This window comes from Salvelinus namaycush, chromosome 23 (genome assembly GCF_016432855.1).
Source record: "Salvelinus namaycush isolate Seneca chromosome 23, SaNama_1.0, whole genome shotgun sequence".
Taxonomy (NCBI): Eukaryota; Metazoa; Chordata; class Actinopteri; order Salmoniformes; family Salmonidae; genus Salvelinus; species Salvelinus namaycush.
Window position 1 is genome coordinate 18,803,796 of NC_052329.1, and position 13,317 is coordinate 18,817,112.

General features: G+C 43.5%; 1 protein-coding gene across 1 annotated transcript in view; it reads left to right on the forward strand.

The window, feature by feature from the left end:
• The window catches only part of LOC120018512 (kin of IRRE-like protein 3), a 133,680-nt gene that overhangs the window by 75,759 nt on the left and 44,604 nt on the right, over positions 1–13,317 (forward strand). The window contains exons 8-9 of the mRNA XM_038961740.1: positions 3,451–3,608; positions 12,602–12,752. Of these exons, the coding sequence (XP_038817668.1) occupies positions 3,451–3,608; positions 12,602–12,752 (309 nt within the window). The remainder of the gene's footprint in view (positions 1–3,450; positions 3,609–12,601; positions 12,753–13,317) is intronic.

Sequence of the window (13,317 nt, forward strand, 5' to 3'; positions counted from 1 at the left end):
CGTATGGAGATTACCATGCATTAAATGTTAACCTTCACTACAGCGGCACTCAGGTCCTCTCTGAGGGAAACCTTATGGATTGTTTAAAGGATAAACTATTATTAACTTCACAGGTCAAGATGGGTCAATAATATCTCTAGGAGAGGGGTTGAAAATAGCCTTTAAATTATTACACTCTTTCATATTCTGTAGTGGCATCACATCACTTCCTGGCTGTACTGTACCTACTGGGCACAGACATCAATTCAATGTCTGTTCTACGATGGTCTAACATAACTTTATTGAAATGACGTGGAAACAACATTGATTCAACCAGTGTGTGCCCAGTGTGTAGCTGGTTTCTGGAAGCCTTGAGCTGTCATGTTCTGTGTTAGAAAGTCAACACATTTTACCTGGATTAGTTCACAGCCATTGCTCTTCCTTGATGGCTTGGTATTGTGACTGGAGTGGTGACAGTCAATACCAGCCTGAATCCACAACCCAATTACTCCATCTTTAATATGCATGTCTGTGCTGTCGTCAGTCACATAGTGTTAGGCTCTCAGAGAGCTCCAAATGGAGCAGTTTTTCTATTCAATTTGCCCCAGAAGATGGAAGCTATGCATACCTCAAACAACTTGACAGTTAGTTAATGTTTCAGCAGCATTGAGTGAGCGCTGACAGCAAGTCAATAACACTGGATCTCTAGAAGCTTCTCTCCATCTCTGTTCCTCACTATTTCATATTTTCATAAACAAATGAGAGGGTTGATAGGGCTTCTCTCATTCTGGCGACAAAGAGAAGGAACAAGCTTGTTTCCAATCTTAAACCACAATATTACCATACTACAATGTACTGTATGTCCATTTGTTCAGATCCCTAAATATCTTCGTATTCTAAATAAGACCTAGTATTTCTATCTTCCACCAACTTGTGTAACTTCACATCATGAAGAACACCAGATCAAAAGGACATGAACTAACCACAGTATTTTCTGTACAAACAAAACATTTCACACTATATCACTGTTTCCAGAGGCATCTGAAGAGGCAGGAATGTGTCTATGGGTCTGGTCTAGAAACAGGTTGGAGAATCACCTGGGAGCTGAGTCACATAGCCAGACTGAATTGGCAAAGCAGAAAAGCAGCCCTGATTCCCAGCGCTCCCCTGCTGCAAAATCTCACACTTTGTCATAGTGTGTCACCGGTACTATACAGCTCTGCCTTTTTAATTGCTTGTCCTAAGGAAGGAGGATGTGGGTGGAAACAGGGGAAAGCATCAGTTATATTTAGTCAGCAGTTTTTTTTCCTTCCATAACCAAAAAATACAATTAACTAGAGGCAGTAAAAATAACTTGTATGAGCTTCCTTCCTGAGTTTGGATGTTACAGCAGCTCTATTTTATGTCAGACGGTGACACAGTCCTTGTTGATCATCCATAGGTCTGCTATGAGTCCCCCAGGATGTTAACGAGGCAGGGCTCCCTGTTCCTATTTTATTTAACATGGCAAGTCAGTTAAGAACCAATTCTTATTTACAATGACGGCCTACCCCGGCCAACCCCTAACCCAGACGGCGCTGGGCCAGTTGTGCGCCGCCCTATGGGACTCCCATCACAGCCAGTTGTGATACAGCCTGGAATCGAACCAGGGTCTGTCGTGATACCTCTAGCACTGAGATGCAGTGCCTTAGACAGCTGCCCCCCTCAGGAGCCCTTTAAATGTTCCTGGGGAATGGTTGAAAGTGTAGAGCATGTTGAAAGTGAGTAGTTTAGTACTGTAAGTCATGAATGGAAGATCAACCATCAAAGTGATGCTCTGGAACTTTTGTATAATTTCAGCCAGTAGTGCTCACGAGCCAAAACAGGTCCCCATTTTTTGTGTACTACAGTAAGTCATCCAATTGTGTGTTGCTTCATCGATTTCGTATTATATGTTACGTCCTGTAATTTTGTTATATATATATATATATTTTTTTTTAATGCAATTTGTACAATATGTTATGAATTTGTTGTGCTTAAGATCCCTGACTGCATCTTTAACCTTTAGCATTCAATGAGTCAGTGACAAAGCAGAACAGGAAAATGTCCACTTTCAACAACAATAAAAAAGTATAACTGTGTTGTATGTATAGGCAATCAAACCTTTCACTAGAATTGACAGATTGCCAGGGAATTGCGGTCAGTCGTCATCTCATAAGCAGAAAAGAGACAGATAGAGGAAGAGAGTGGTGGATGACTGCAGAATGCAGACCCGTGAATTGGGCTCCCGAGTGGCGCAGCGGTCTAAGGCACTGCATCTCAGTGCGAGAGGCGTCACTACAGATCCAAGCTGTATCACAACTAGCCGTGATTGGGAGTCCCATAGGGCAGCGCACAATTCGCCCAGCGTCGTCCAGGTTTGGCCGGTGTAGGCCGTCATTGTAAATAAGAACTTGTTCTGAACTCGCTTATCTAGTTAAATTTAAAAAATAGGCCATTATCCATAAAACCATTCAACAGTGTATCCATAGCTCCCCTTTTTCATACCAAACCTTGGCTGTTTGACAGAAGACCCCCGTCCACCTTCTCTCTCCGACCCTCTCACTCTCACAGGCAAATATGCCAGCTGCTCGCAGCCTTTGATTTCATCATGCCCCAGATCTGCACTGTAATGAGCGTGCAGGCCAATCAATAATTCACTGGAGTTTGAATAATAACAGGGTGATCAGCATGTGTGTGAAAAGAGGCATGTAATCAGTGCCATTCAGGGGCTTTCATTCTGCAGTCATCCACCACTCTCTTCCTCTATCTGTCTCTTTTCTGCTTATGAGATGATGACTTGACTGCCATTCCCTGGCAATCTGTCAATTCTAGTCAAAGGTTTGATTGCCTCAATTGCCTTCATGTACGGACACGTAAAAGTCATGATTAAAATGCAGCGGTGTCTGTATCATCCATTCACATTGTCAGTAATAGCACAAAGCTGAACTGTGCTTTGTATTTCTTAGGGCTCTTATTCAGAGTCCATTGTTGGCTACACTCCAGACATATGATGTGACCAAAGTCTGCCCAATACGGCTCTGACATCTCTGCATCAGTGACCATGGACACCAGAGATTTCAATCTCACAGGAGAGAAAATGGAAAACAACTGAAACCCCTCACCTCACCTGTCATTCATAAAGCTATATTGTATTTGAAGTAATCTCCCTGTCTTTGACTCACACAGGTATTACTCAAAAAGTGAGAACAAGCAGTTTTACACAGTCACACAGATACAGGGCTCACCTTATATGAACCTGCTTATGTCCAAGACATATCTTCTATCAATCCAATGGATGAGTCTGAGGATGGATGAGGTTTGATCATATACCTTCATCAGTGAACATAATGACACTCTGGCTTGAAGAAACAGTTGTTGTTGTACACAGGTATAGGCCATTACATGTTTATAACATAGCTACAACACAACGCCTTTCTGTTTTCCCTCCAGTGCCTCCTGAGGACCCAGTGATCCGTGGTGGTCCGGTGGTGAGCCTGAGAGCAGGAGATCCCCTAAACCTGACCTGCCACGCTGACAACGCCAAGCCAGCAGCATCCATCATCTGGATCCGCAATGGAGAGGTCCTCAATGGAGCCATGTACTCCAAGGTAAGCATCGAGGTGTGTAATACACAGTTTGTTTTTTAAGGGTGGAGGGAGGGCTGGGTTTTTTTAGGGGGGAGTGGTTAAACACTTACCCATTCCCATAGGTAGAAACAAAAGCCCTCAAACACTATTTCTTCCATGTAATAGGTTATATTACTCATCAAATTCCTGTTGATGCTAGTCAATCCTTTCCTTGAAATTTGTTGTGAATAGCCACTTTAAGAGCACTAGCCATCTGTGACGGGTGATTACTTGTGCCATCTGTAAACTGTGCCTCAGCATTCAGCCTAGTTTGATTGGAATAAAATCCCCCGAAAATACAGTGTCTTCTCTGGGATGTCTAAAAGATGTTTGTCCTCTTCGCCCAGCTAATGCCTCTACTCAAACAAGCAGATGGTGGGCAATAAGAATGCAAGTCGGTGACTCTCCAGCACCTTTGCTGTCTCCTAGGTGCCATGCTTCTCTCTTTTCAGTGGCAGGGTCCATAAAGAGATCTGTTCGGTCACTTCTCTATTGGAGAAGCCGTCCCTGATCTGTGATATTCAGAGAAGATGCTCTGCCAACCAACCCTAGCCTTCAACTCAACCATCACCACACACAATGCCACACCAGACTGCCAGCTGGCCCCTCTGGCAATTCAATGACACTAACCCGCGGGCTAAACATGTAATCAATGCCACTGTCGGAATTTCCATATAAAGAAGGAGAGCGAGCGGGCACCAACTCTCTCGCCGCTGTCTCATCCCATTATCGGCTTTTTTCAAAGAGCAGATAAATGCCATTGATTGGGCTGGGATACGGCACAAGCCCAATTGAATAAAACAAGGTGCCGTTTGCTAATAGTAGGGGGGATAGCGTGCTTCCTACATACACTTCCTCTTTCTGAAACAGCAGCAGCAGTGATGGGGGGACATTGTAGCCCAGCTGATGGATGGCAGCAGCAGCTGAGCCATGCAGTCTCTAGCCACAGCCTTCCCCTCATATCACTACCATTAAATATAAATGTGTTCAATTAAAAGTGGATGATTGTCTCCTGAGAAATGTAGCTTTTGAGAGGATAATTGGCTGTCCTGCCCCACCTCGAACCTCGCCTCGCTACACACCCCACAGATGATGGGAGGTAATATGGCCAGATGTGCCAGAGTAAGATGGTAGTTTCCTGATGCATGGCTTCCTCTCTACAAGAATGGCTTTGACCCCTATAGGTCTCAGAATGACCTCCCTCAAAATCCTAATGGATCAGTTATCTGCCATTTATCTTTAAGTAGGTTGTTACTTTGTGATAAGTACTTGGACCTGGTATGGTCTGATTATATGAAGAAGTCATTCAAAAGATCTGGTTATACTGCATGTGAATGGCATTGAGTATGGGCTTGACCTGGTACCTACGGATGTAGATTTTTATACTCATTGCATACTGTACATTGTGAGGAGGCCTAGTACAAGCTTCAGATGATGGAAAATCTGAATTTGAGAACAAGGGAGAATATCTAAATCCTAACTGTCTCGTATTCGGTTCCCTTCCACGGGGGACTAGTACGAACAAGTAGGAAAATGAATGCACTCACTACTGTAAGTCACTTTGGATAAGGGCATCTGCTAAATGACTAAAATGTATAATGTAAATGTAAACCCAAACCACATTTCAGTCAGCTCCTTATGGATGGACTGATGAAAAAATGTAAGTGGTGTCATCATAGTAACTTCCACAGGGCTGAGGGAATCCATTACTCTGTGAAGCATTCAAATGCATGACACCAGAAAAGAAGTTCTGCTTATCGTCCCTCTCTTCCCCCACAGATAAGTTTCCCTGCTCATTCCTCCCCCACTCCCCCACAAACCTTCGAAGATGCTTCTTTATCTGTCTCTCAATTTCATTATTTTCCTCCCAACCTTCATCTCAGCAAAGTTTTCTGTATAATTAGAGATTTTCTTTTAACCCTCCTGTTGTGTTCGTTTCATGTTAATACATTCTGTGTTCCCGGTCCAAAATGACCGCCCCATTATAGCTCATTATAAAGCCATAATAATCCATGTATTATAACCTAATGTTGTGTTAGATCTTTTTATCAACTTAAGTTATTGTGAACATTACACGTTTTGAACTTCTATTTGCTATTTATAGCCTGTAGGCCTCATTGACCTGAGCTTATACAACTACATTTTGAGTAAAAAAAGTATAAACGTATGGATTATTTTGACTATAACAAATACTCAGATGAAAAATATTGTGCTATTTATCACAGACAACTTTGTGTCAAAGTGTAACAAGGACTCACTCCTCACCAGTGTCATGATCAAAGATATGATCAAGAGCCTCAGATACTGTATTTTTGGTCATTCTGCTGCCACAGAATGAATTGTAAGCAAGACCTCAAAAAAGCTTTATATGCCAGAGCTGCAAGAAAAGTTCTATATATTATTGAAACAACGTTGCGATTGTTTGTGAGAATGTCAACAGGTGTGGTTCCCGTAGGGGAGAGATTCTATTGGGGAAAAGTTCCCATGGGGGTTGCCATGGAAGCCAAGAATGGGAGTGAGGTTTGTGTGTGTGTGTGCGTGCGTGTGCGCGTGTGCTCAAATACACATGCATGTGGGGGTCTGGGAGAGGAACTGTGTCCATCTGATGAATGGGCATGTGCCTGAACTCAATTTTATACACTAATTGTAGTCTCACCCATTCATTTCTAATGACCAGTCATTTTTGACCGGGAACAACACAGGTGTACAAAAGTTAAATAAAACACCCAAAATGTAATGAAAATCATCAACATTTATATTGTGTATTCAGATGCCCTGTGTGGACACAGTCATGGAACCTTATGACAATCAGATTAAATTAACTACATTTTTCAGAGAAAAAACGTGTAAATTGGTCCAATTCGAGTGGAACACAGCAGGAGGGTTAATAGTAATGCTCAATACCAAGTGAGGCGGGGGGAAATCATCCCGGGAAAAAGTAACTAATTAACTTTAAAGAGTGTATAATACATGTCACATTTTTCACACTCAAGAGACAGGTAGAGTTCCCAGTACTTTCCCTGCATAATAATCTATAGTACCCCTTACTTTCCCAGAATTTCCATATTACTCGCTACATTTAACCTTTTTCAAATGATTCAACAAGTATCAGTCTCTCTCTCTTCCATTGTTTTTCTCTCTTGTCAAGCTAATTAACCTCACTGGCTTTGTGCAAGAGAAATTAAAAGTAGGCCTTGGGTGCACTAAAAGAGTAATTTAATAAATGTTGTTAAACAGAACGTTAGAAATGATCTGACTTTCTGGTAGTAGGATTATATAAGTTATTTAAGTAAGACCTCTTTAACCCTGTAACGGCTTTCGTCGGTGGAAGAAGGAGAGGACCAAAGCGCAGCGTGATTAGTGTTCATCTTAATTTAATGAAGTGAACAACTCAAAATACAAAAACAACAAAGTGAAAAACGAAACAGTTCTATCTGGTGCAGACACACAAAGACTGAAAACAACCACCCACAAAACCCAACAGAAAACAGGCTACCTAAATATGGTTCCCAATCAGGGACAACGATTGACAGCTGCCTCTGATTGAGAACCATATCAGGCCAAACACAGAAAACCAACACAGAAATAGAAAACATAGATTACCCACCCAGCTCACGCCCTGACCACACTAAAACAAAGAAAATACAAAAGAACTATGGTCAGAACGTGACAGTACCCCCCCCCCTCCCAAGGTGCGGACTCCGGCCGCAAAACCTGAATCTATAGGGGAGGGGCTGGGTGGGCATCTGTCCGCGGTGGAGGCTCTGGCGCTGGACATGGACCCCACTCCACCATTGTCATTACCCGCTTCCGTGGCCTCCTAGGAACGGCGACCCTCGCCGCCGACCTAGGATTGGCAACCCTACTAAATGGCCCCACTGGACTGAGGGGCGCCTCTGGACTGAGGGGCAGCTCCGGACTGAGGGGCGGCTCCGAACTGGCGGGCGGCTCCGGACTGGCGGGCGGCTCCGGACTGGCGGGCGGCTCTGGCGGCTCCTGACTGGCGGGCGGCTCTGGCGGCTCCTGACAGACGGGCAGCTCTGGCCTGCTGAGGCGCACAGTAGGCCTGGTGCGTGGTGCCGGAACTGGTGGTACCGGGCTGGGGACACGCACCACTGGGCGAGTGCGGGGAGCAGGAACAGGGCATACTGGACCCTGGAGACGCATAGTAGGCTTGGTGCGTGGTGCCGGAACTGGTGGTACAGGACTGGGGACACGCACCACTGGGCGAGTGCGGGGAGGAGGAACAGGGCATACTGGACTCTGGAGACGCACAGGAAGCCTGGTGCGTGGTGTTGGCACTGGTGGTACTGGACTGGTGCGAGGGGCTGCCACAGGCGGACTTGTGCGTGGAGAAGGCACCGGATAGACCGGACCGTGGAGGCGCACTACAGGTCTCGAGCACCGAGCCTGCCCAACCCTACCTGGCTGAATGCTCCCCGTAGCCAGGCCAGTGCGGCGAGGTGGAATAGCCCGCACTGGGCTGTGCTGGCGAACCGGGGCCACCATGTGTAGGGCTGGTGCCATGTACACCGGCCTGAGGAGACGCACTGGAGACCAGATGCGTAGAGCCGGCTTCATGGCACCTGGCTCGATGCCCACTCTAGCCCGGCCGATACGAGGTGCTGCTATGTACCGCACCAGGCTATGCCTGCTTACCGGGGACACCGTGCGCATCTCTGCATAACACCTCTCTGGCTTCCAGCCGCGCTTTCGTGCAGCCTCCTCATACCACCGCCTCTCCGCTTTCGCTGCCTCCAGCTCAGCTTTGGGGCGGCGATACTCACCAGCCTGTGCCCATGGTCCCTTGCCGTCCAGAATCTCCTCCCAAGTCCATTTCTCCAGATATCGCTGGTTCTCCTGCTGCTGCCCGTTACCACGCTGCTTGGTCCTTTTTTGGTGGGTGGTTCTGTAACGGCTTTCGTCGGTGGAAGAAGGAGAGGACCAAAGCGCATCGTGATTAGTGTTCATCTTAATTTAATGAAGTGAACAACTCAAAATACAAAAACAACAAAGTGAAAAACGAAACAGTTCTATCTGGTGCAGACACACAAAGACTGAAAACAACCACCCACAAAACCCAACAGAAAACAGGCTACCTAAATATGGTTCCCAATCAGGGACAACGATTGACAGCTGTGTCTGATTGAGAACCATATCAGGCCAAACACAGAAAACCAACACAGAAATAGAAAACATAGATTACTCACCCAACTCACGCCCTGACCACACTAAAACAAAGAAAATACAAAAGAACTATGGTCAGAACGTGACAAACCTCATGACCAGAGAAAATTGTGAAAATATATTATTTTGTCTTTTGTAGAAATAAGTTGTACAAAGTTTATGCAATTTATATTTTTTCTTAGAGAAATTAATATACAGTAATGAGCTTTGAAATGTGCTTCTGGTTTGGTCTGCAATTTTACAAATGCTGATTTAATTTAACTTGGAACCACATTTCATGTTTGGACATATCAAAGGCTTGTTAGATTAACTGCAGAATATTAATGTCAGACAAATTATTAGCGTAAACAGGGACTAGACATCCCTCTGAGCCTCCCTTCATATTCCCTTTCACTGGTATTTTTACCTAAATAATGGAAGTATTTCAGGCATGTCTGAAAGGTGAAAACTGTCCATGTTTTATTTTTTATTAGCCTTCCTGTTAATTGTAATAAACAGAATTCGATTAAAGGTTAGGCAAAAACAATTTACAGATATTCCTGAAAAATTGAAAAAGCTCCATATTTATCAGTAGAAACGTAACCAGCATTATCACTATACTATAGGTTCACTCATATTCGATCAATATGACCTTCTACTGTCTATGCCCCCTTATCCCATATCTTGAAAAGCAACCTTCACTCTCTCCCTCACCATTTTTCAATTCCTTTCATAACTTGGGAAAGGTATTCTCCTCACATGCTCCAGGCAGTGATATGGGAAATCATCAATTTGTAATTTGGGCTATTTTAAAACAGCTAGTGGCTGGGTGTTGAGTTCTATGCTGTACAAGATGAATGACTTTAGACAGGTCCAGAGCTATGAAAGAAACAATCCTGATGGTGTCAGAAAGGATATTACATCGACACATCCCGCTGCTGACAGCTAATATGTTCTGCTTTAGAGGTGAGTGCCAGGGCTTCTGTAGCCTGGTGAGATCTGAGACTCTTCACCAAGTCATTATGTTTTCATGCAAATGCAGAAGAACAATATATGATCATGTATCTTTATGCTATTTTGCGTATTCCTTACATACATATTATTTCACTCCAAGACAATAGTATTTTTGCTTAGCTAGGTACAGGAAACACTTGAGTAAATGAGGGATACAAAGTACATTGAAAGCAGGGGCTTCCACACAGGCGTGGTTCCTGAGTTAATTAAGCAATACACATCCCATCATGCTTAGGGTAATGTATAAAAATGTTGGGCAGGCCATTATTTTGGCTACCATGGCTATTCTCACATAAGTTGACAATGTCCCCATCCACAGGGCACGAGTGGTGACTGAATTGTTTTATGAGCATGAAAATGATGTAAAACATATGCCATGGTCATCTCAGTCACCAGATCTCAACCCAATTAAACACTTATGGGAGATTCTGGAGCAGCTCCTGGGACAGTGTTTTCCACCACCATCAACAATCAATTGAATGATGGAATTTCTCATGGAAGAATGGTGTCGCATCACTCCAATAGAGTTCCAGACAATTGTAGAATCTATGCCAAGGTGCACTGAAGCTTTTCTGGCTCATGGTGGCCCAACGCCTTCTTAAGAGATTTTGGCAGTTACCTGTATATCTTAAGAAGACAGTCGTTGACTGGAGAAGGCAGAAAAGTAAGATGATGAAAAGACATGCATTGAAGCAAAACCTCCAAACCTCTTGGCACACAGCTAATATAATGCCAGGTTCCTTGACACTTTAATATGCAGTCAGTGTGGCATATCTAGCTGGGTTTCATTACAATTCTCAAACTTTCATGAAAGTAGAGAAATGAGGTGGTAATTACTGCCATTATCCAGAAACCTGTCAGTAGCTTTCATTGTGACATGCTTTAATATGTAACGATCATTGCAGCTAAAATATTTATTGTCACCTTTTGGCGAATTTACAGATATGATTATAAAACAAGGACTTGTTGAGAGCCGGTTTCAGAGGGCAGCTGTGATGTTTCAAATTTCCTCCCACGCAAGTCATGACCTTGGTTTGAAAAGTGCATAAAGGTCCTCAAAGGAAGTTTGATGAGCTTTCTTGTCTATGGTATTTTCTCATCAGAGCTCCTCATCATACTGCTAGCAAAGAAAGGGTTTCATCACAACCCATTTGTTTGTAAAGTGAGTCATTGAATCCTGAATAAACTGTAGAGAAATTGCAGAGGAGCATTTTGTTTTGCGGCTATAGTGGGACACACACACACACACACACACACACACACACACACACACACACACACACACACACACACACACACACACACACACACACACACACACACACACACACACACACACACACACACACACACACACACACACACAAAGCACCAAAGGAGTTTACATAATGAAGAGCAACATGTCCCAACTTGCCATTGTATAACATGTCCTCTATAGCTGGACCTCTATAAGTGAAAAGTAAACCTAAAACCTCTTGAGGATCTCTACAGATTGGTGTCCCATCCTCGGGACGGTTGAGCAAATGTGTGCTAATGTGATTAGCATGACGTTGTAAGTAACAAGAACATTTCCCAGGACATATCTGATATGGGCAGAAAGCTTAAATTCTTGTTAATCTAACTGCACTGTCCAATTTATAGTAGCTATTACAGTGAAATAATATCATGCTATTGTTTGAGGAGAGTTCACAATTATGAACTTGAAAATGTATGAATAAACCAATTAGGCACTTTTGAACAGTCTTGATAGAACATTTTGAATAGATATGCAATAGTTCATTGGAATAGTCTAAAACTTTGCACATGCACTGCTGCCATCTAGTGGCCAAAGTCTAAATTGCACCTGGGCTAGAATAATTAATTATGGCCTTTCTCTTGCATTTCAAAAATGATGGTACAATTTATTTATTTTTTAAACGCATGTTTTATCTTTGTATTATCTTTTACCAGATCTAATGTGCTATATTCTCCTACATTACTTTCACATTTCCACAAACTACAAAGTGTTTCCTTTAAAATGGAATCAAGAAAATGCATCTCCTTGCTTCAGGTCCTGAGCTGCAGGCAGTTAGATTTGGGTATGTCATCTTAGGTGAAAATTGAAAAAAAGGGTCTGATCCCTAATATTAACGGCCATCATATTTTTACTTGTTTCATTGAGTGAATAAGTATAATATTACAAGAGCTTCTACTATGAATCCCAGTAGTTTATTTGTAAAGCTAACCCATAGGTTGTGTTAATGAACACTATATTTGTATAGAGCACCAATAGAGTATTATTTGAAGCAGTGTCAGTCTTGACTTTGTGGTTTGCCACACAGTGCTCCTGGCATGGCCAATTTGTTCTGGTGGGTGAGCTTGCGCTGTTGCATGGTGGTTAGCAGGGCTCCCACAGTCCTCCCTGAGCACTAGGCAACGCAGAATTGTACCGGGCGGCCTCCAGGTGGCTCTCACAATGCAAGAAGGGCTACAGCTCGGAGGATGAGCACTGAAAAGAAGATTGATTTCCTTTGTGGAGTATGACAAGCTATGCGCCAGGGCACAGCTCCAGACACACAAAAGAGGCTCAGAAACAGATTCCTTTTTTCGGATCAATCAGCCTTGGAGAAAGACTACAGGCTTGAGCATGCCAGGGGTTTATTTGCCTTTGTTGTCCCCAGGGCATCCAGGTGAATTGCTGCATTTGCGTTCCAGGCCTTGAGTTTCGATTGATGGTGTTATTCAGACTGTCCCACTATCTCCACTACCATATCATCGTTGAACTCTAAACTCTTTCCTTTATTTTCTCCTCTCAGACACTGCTTCGTGATGGAAGGAGGGAGAGTACGGTTAGCACCCTCTACCTGTCTGCCTCCAACATCGAGACAGGCCAGCAGATCATCTGTCGAGCGTCCAACAAGGCTGTGCCCAACGGCAAAGAGACCAGCGTCAACATTGACATCCAACGTGAGATTCACCTTCTCTAAAGGCCTATAACCTGGTCGCCGACCAAACTTTATTGTGCCCCAGGGTATTTCCCACCACAGTATCAGCCCCTGACTCGATGAATAAGACGTTTCTTTGTGTTTTTCTATGTTTACCTTTTCTACTTGAAAGTGGAGGTACAAAGAGGCCGTTTTGACAGTTGCAGTTAAAAACCCATTATAAACATCTAGATTCATTTTAAGCTCTGATGAATATTCATAATTGGTTTTGAGTTTGCATTTCTTGTGTGAGTTGGTATGAGATCACCTTTTTGTTTCCAGTGATGAAATATCACTGGGCCCGTCTGTCTTAAGTGAATGGGATTTTTTCTTTGCTCCAACAATCTCTTCTCGGCATTGTGCACATATCCCTGGCTCTTTTATTTCCTCTCCTATGCCATCAATCTTTTTGACGAGAGCATGCACAATCCCCTCTAAAATAGGAAAAGTAAGCCCAGTGTGTAAAACACATAGAGCCTCAATTTTCAGAAAATCTTTTTCGATCAAGAACTATTCACAGTAAGAGCGTGATTCTGAACAAAGGGATT